Source organism: Bombus impatiens, unplaced genomic scaffold, assembly GCF_000188095.3.
Source record: "Bombus impatiens unplaced genomic scaffold, BIMP_2.2 scf_0485, whole genome shotgun sequence".
Taxonomy (NCBI): domain Eukaryota; kingdom Metazoa; phylum Arthropoda; class Insecta; order Hymenoptera; family Apidae; genus Bombus; species Bombus impatiens.
In genome coordinates this window covers 181,889-187,888 of record NT_176904.1, presented here as the reverse complement: position 1 = coordinate 187,888, position 6,000 = coordinate 181,889, and the positions used below count along the sequence as shown (strand labels likewise).

Genomic DNA, 6,000 nt, shown 5'->3' with positions numbered 1-6,000 from the left:
GGAGAGGGGGTGATTCTACGCGAAAAAAGAAGTCGAAAATATAGAATACAAATTTTTCGTTCGAGGCTTTGTTTTCGAGAAAATCGACTTTGAATTTTCGCTCGGTACGCGTGCTCTTTATCACGTCTCGTTATAACGGATCTCACTGTAGATCGATGTCTCGATGGAAAAATTAAAAAAAAAGAAAAAAAAAACTTTTTTTTTTACGTGAAGGGAACGTTCATAGGCACCCGCGCTCGCCGGGGAGAGGGTGCGGGGTAATACCGGAAAAAAAAAACTTTTTTTACTTGGGGAAATCTTCATCCACACCTTATCTCATCGCACGGAGCGGGACAAGGGTGTCGGATTTTTATCGGCTAAAAAAATCGGTCGGGCCTAGGTGTAGTAGTCCGCAACGAGTGAAACCGATCTCCGGGGGTACTTCCCAAACACTCATAGAAAGCACAACAAACATAGTAGGCAAGGGCGGTCGGGAAACCCACTTGCCCATTGTATATACTTCTTAGATGATATTTGGTTTTCCACCTTGGCTTGCCTAAGAGTGGTCTCGAACTCGCGACATCTTACTACCGCATACGCCCTTTACGAGCGTAGCTAGCGAACCCGCCGAATATTTACTAGTTGTTGACTCATTAATATGTCCATCGAGTTGCCCTTATACCAGAGTCTTCAGTGTTGCTACAACGGACACGTGTTTTACAGCTGATGACCAAGATGGTCAACCTCAAAATATAGAATAATAGAAAATATAGAATATATAGAATAGAAAACATAGAATAAAAACTTTCGTTTGAGGCTTTGTTTTCGAGAAAATCGACTTTAAATTTTCGCTCGGTACGCGTGCGGTACGTTATAAGGGATCTCACTGTAGATCGTTGTCTCGATGGAAAATTTAAAAAAAAAATTAAAAAATATTTGTATTCTATATTTTCGGCTTCTTTTTTCGCGTAAAATCGCCCCCTTTCCGCTTGTACTACCAGTTACCAACCACCCTGTATAAAATGCGAAACTATATAAAATATCCGAAATAGAGGACTCGTTATAATACTTAATACATAAAACTTGTTTAGATTTCAGTTTTCTAATAGTGTGCATAAGAATATCAATTTGTATAAATTGCAGTCTAATTTTAATGTAATAACTTCATGTAACAGCTAATGTGAAACCACATAGCTCTTTATGACGAGCTTTGTTGAGGCTTAATAAAAAATAATATTCGTAGGCATTTCGAAACAATGAATAGTATACGGTTGCATCACATCCTTTCCAGTTCCAATGGTTATTAACTATAATTCTAGACGTTTCATAGAACACCGCATGTTTAATAACAGGCTTTGTTGCTTCAGACATGCCACGACCGTTCGTCAGGTGTCCCCGAGACATGGACGTCGAGCTACCCGCAAGGCAGAACACGATACGCGTCTCGTTTCCTCAACCTAAGTCCAACATGAACTGGTGGAGGTATTTATCAAGACACTTTGTCCATGTTATTATATCTAACGCTATTTCCGTAGGTAATGTAAGTTGAATGTGATGGTGAATTTACAATAAGGTAAGAAATTGGCTTTAATTCTAATGCATGTCAATAGTTATGGTATTAGGCTGTGGAAAATACGATGTTTCTAGTTCTTTTTAACACAGGGACTGACAATCCCTTTTGTGTAAATTTAAAAAAAATACACTGTGCCTTATGACTATGAAATCATCATAAAATTTTCAATTTTTAATAACACCATAAAATCCGACTGGAAATATACAATATCGAACAATTAAAACTTTTAAAAGTAATCGTTACAATCTCATTTTTCTTGTATCAATTTTTCTATAATAAAGTACTCTGTTATACTCGTTATATATACGTGGTAATTCGTAAATCATGGTACAAGTGTAATCAAAGTTAAGAATAATACAAGAGTTAAGAATAACAAAATCCAGTTAGAAGCTTCGTTTCTGAAAAAAATCGAATTTGGACATTTGTAAAATATGACCAATATTTTACAAATTTTACGAATTTGACCAATTCTCAGCTGGGCAGGATTAGGCAATTGAAAGCAACTGTACATTTGACTAATCACACATAAATCAATTCCTAATCCAAACGTTTCAAAATTGACACCCACGTCATTTCCACTTCATAATTCCTTTATGCCTGGACTTCTTCGGTCCAGATTAATTTTTATATTAAACATGACGGTCAAAGTATCTCCGGCATTCGTAAAGTTTCACGTGACGAGGTGAAATTAATTTCTTTTCGCGAATCTCTTCGCTGCAATATGTCACCACAATAGACTGGTTTATCTTGTGTCGCAAGCGGGTCTGCTTGCAAGCCTTCCACGGTGCACAATGGGAATTCCAAACGAGCTTAGGGGCTTCCTCCAAGGCCGTATACACGTCTTTGCTCCGGTATTTGTGCTCGCGTTTCTATTTATTCAGCCGAGCGTCGAGTCGGTCGTGCACGCTTTTACGCGGTCCGATAGAGAAATCATCCGCGATGCGGCCCCGTCAATCGCCATGGGGATCGTAAAGGCAACGCGGATTCGTATTTGTATTTTTATGTTAATGGGCTGTCGATCGATATCTGTCCCGCCTGACAGACAGATCATGATCTCTACAAATCTGCCTATGTTAATTGGATCAATGTATGACTCAGTATGATATACAAGTCGTATGTAAAAGTGCTTTGATGAGTAAAAGTAGATATCCGATCACAGAGGATTAAATCAACTGGCAAAATGAATGTCTACAATTTATTAATTTTTTTCATTGGGTGCTAAATGAAGATCACATTGAGAATTTATGAAAAGTGCATTTTTCCTGATTTCATGGTTTTTACAGCTATGTAATATGAAATTATTAGGAAAAAGTATAACTTAATGGATTCCAAGATATAAGTCTTCTGAAAATAGCTGATAAATCATAATAATATTATAAATAATATTAGCTTAGTTTATCTTTACTAGTATTAGTCTGCATTATGACTAATGTTATTAATGTCTGTTAAATATTCAAAAAAGTAACAGAAACATATACTTAATCCCACAACTAAATACAAAGATGCTACATGTTACACTGTTATTTAAGGTTTAGTTGTTATATATACATATATTCATTTGGTAATCGACCGTCGATTGGTCCTTGATTCGTCTGACAGACATAGAGATCATGATCTCTATAAATCTCTCGCTGCGTGCATGACGTGTTTGAATTCTATGTTAGTTGGGTCAATGGTTGACTTGGTTGTTTTGCAGATACGTGGACGCGTCGCCGTCGTGGGCAAAGCAATTGGAGGCGGATTTACCGGCAGGTACGACGATCGTCACTTTCACGGCATGGTCACCCGTATCGAATTATACCAGTACGTGCAGGATAGTGATCCGTGTTCGAGGTGAGTGTTCCTAAATAGTCGATTGTTGATTGTGAATATACCGATTTATGACGAGATTTCTGCATTTGGTCATTGTATGTAGATGTAAGTTTCGCATGTATTGTCGATGGAAAACACGTAAAAGATAAATTGAAATTGCAGGGGACGTTTTCCTACAGAAAACTTTCTTTCTAAATAAATCGGCGACGAAAGATAGTCCATGACAAAAATTTATATCTAGCTAGCTAAATATATTTGTATATATTTTCGAAATTTCGTAAAAGACAAGTCTATGATGGATTATCTTATTTGTCAAAATATTTCCAAAATTGTTCCAATGTATGTTTCTAAATTATCAAAAAATGGAGTCGGAAACATATAATCTTATTTATTCTCGCAGCACGAAAAAATGATATCCCGAAGAATCTCCGACTAGTAAAGTTTGAGAGTTTAATTACAAAAATTTCAAACCAAGTTTAAATTCCGTTCGGAAATTACCAACGCCGAGTCGGTGATATTTTTATCTCGTGCAAAAGGTAATTTCACCTGTAACGTTGTTTTCGCAACAAGAGGACATTCGTGAGGCAATTTCTCGATTTATCCACGATACTTGAATCACACACAAACGTACAAACTTTAACAACGTGACTATGAATATGGAAATATCGATATCGAGGAATTATAAGGCTCTATCCATCGATCCGATGGAAAATTCGAAAATTACCGTTTACAGGATAATTTAATGCGGGGATATCGCGATTTAAATCCTATTTCACGTACGAGTGGTCGGAGAATTACCATTGTCGTTTCAATTCGAATTTATGCGACTTTCGTGTCACGCGATACTCCTGTTAGGCATTGCGATCTTAATTCCATGGAATTAAGAGACACAGTTGTGGCACACGCTTGCAGTGTATGCATTCTTATATACCATTATGGTTTGCTTCTAAAAGTGTTAGGCGTGGCATGTATGTGGTCTTTTTCAAAGAATTTCCACGAATTAGTAAAATTCGTTTCTACGAAATAGTTTTTAAGATTGGACTAATGTTAAGCTATCCAGATTTGAGATATTAACCGTCTGAGTAATATTTGTTACTTTATGAAATAGATCTATATAATTATATATGCGTACTGTTAGTTTATAAATATTTCAAGTTCTGTTCAATAAAAATTATCCGGAAGATAACAATGAAATAAAAAATACGTTCAAATGTATTGGGATTTCTCAACACAAAATTTTAACTGCGCGATCGCGCTGCTTGGGACTTAAATTTAAATCAAAATTTTACAACTGTCTACCAGAAAATATTTCTATTATTAACAATGGATAGAAAATATTCTTCTTATAAGTCAAAGAGAAGTTCGACCGTGAAAGAGCAAGATTAAAGTTAAATTTTAAAACGATTTCCATAATTCCATAATTTTTCGCTGATATTTTAAGACAGCGGCGTGGAAGGTGTATTCGTCCTTTCTGTGAACAATCGTCTACAACAATCATGCAGTTTACAGTTTCAAACCAAATTAACCTGGTAATTACACAATTTCCTATATGTATATACAGTATAACGTATGTAAGTCTTGTTACAATATAATACAAACGTTTTTAATTAAATAAATATAGCATATTCCACCTGTATAACACTTTAATCACAATTACAATTAAATTAATTACTAAATTACATTACAAAATTATACAAAACCCAATTTCAATTACAATTATTAATTTTATCTCTGAAAGTTAAAGTTAATGAAAGATCGCCGCAGCACATATCTTGAAATTAAAAGATTAATGAAATTGGATTAAACAACAAATGGGATTAAATGTTTTACTATTGATCAATACCGGATGAGTAGAAAAATTGCTATTTACAGTGATTACAAACAATAACATTGAGATGGTATTACAGGACGATAATATTGAATCAAAATTCGTTTTTCGAATAAAATTTCGTCCAGGATAGCTTTTGAAGATTAGAACCGTCAAAATAATTTTTCTCCGTATTTTCTTCTTTTATTACAATTTTTCCAATATTTTTATTGCTCTTTAAAAGCGTTAAGTAACTTCGTTACACTTTTCTGGTATTTTCATTACTTTTCACAGACTTTAAGTATCTAACAAATATTCGATTCACCGACAATTTTTGAGACCTAGTTGACCATTTCGTTCCATGGGATACAACGGTCACATTAAATTCATCGAAATGTCATTGTTTCATTGGTTTCCGCGAGTACGAAATAACACTCGACGGAAAGCGTTCTCCAGAGGACCGCGACGGTTTCCGGTACCGACGTCATAAATACACGGTGGTCCATGTTACCTGTAGCTCTATTTCTCCCATTGGCTTTCCCACCGAGGTCATCGAGATATCGATGGAAAAAAAATTTTTCACGCTATGGAAACATTATTTCACTGGTATCTACTGCGCTGTCTATTTTTTATCGACTGCACATGGTTTTACCCTTATTTTTCTACCGTGTCTTTTCATCACATATGGTAACAGTATTACAAAATTATGTGTCCCGTAAGAGCTATAAATTTTATTTACAAAGGCTATAGATTTAAGTTAGTTGAAGAGATAAATATTTATAATTTATTAATTTTCTTCAACATATTTTGAAATTAAAAAATTTAGAAA

General features: G+C 35.0%; 1 protein-coding gene across 1 annotated transcript in view; it reads left to right on the top strand.

Moving 5' to 3' along the window:
• LOC100748532 (fibrillin-1) overlaps window positions 1-6,000 on the top strand; it is an 85,237-nt gene that overhangs the window by 25,529 nt on the left and 53,708 nt on the right. Inside the window, exons 14-15 of the mRNA XM_024368847.2 lie at window positions 1,347-1,461; window positions 3,249-3,385. Of these exons, the coding sequence (XP_024224615.2) occupies window positions 1,347-1,461; window positions 3,249-3,385 (252 nt within the window). The remainder of the gene's footprint in view (window positions 1-1,346; window positions 1,462-3,248; window positions 3,386-6,000) is intronic.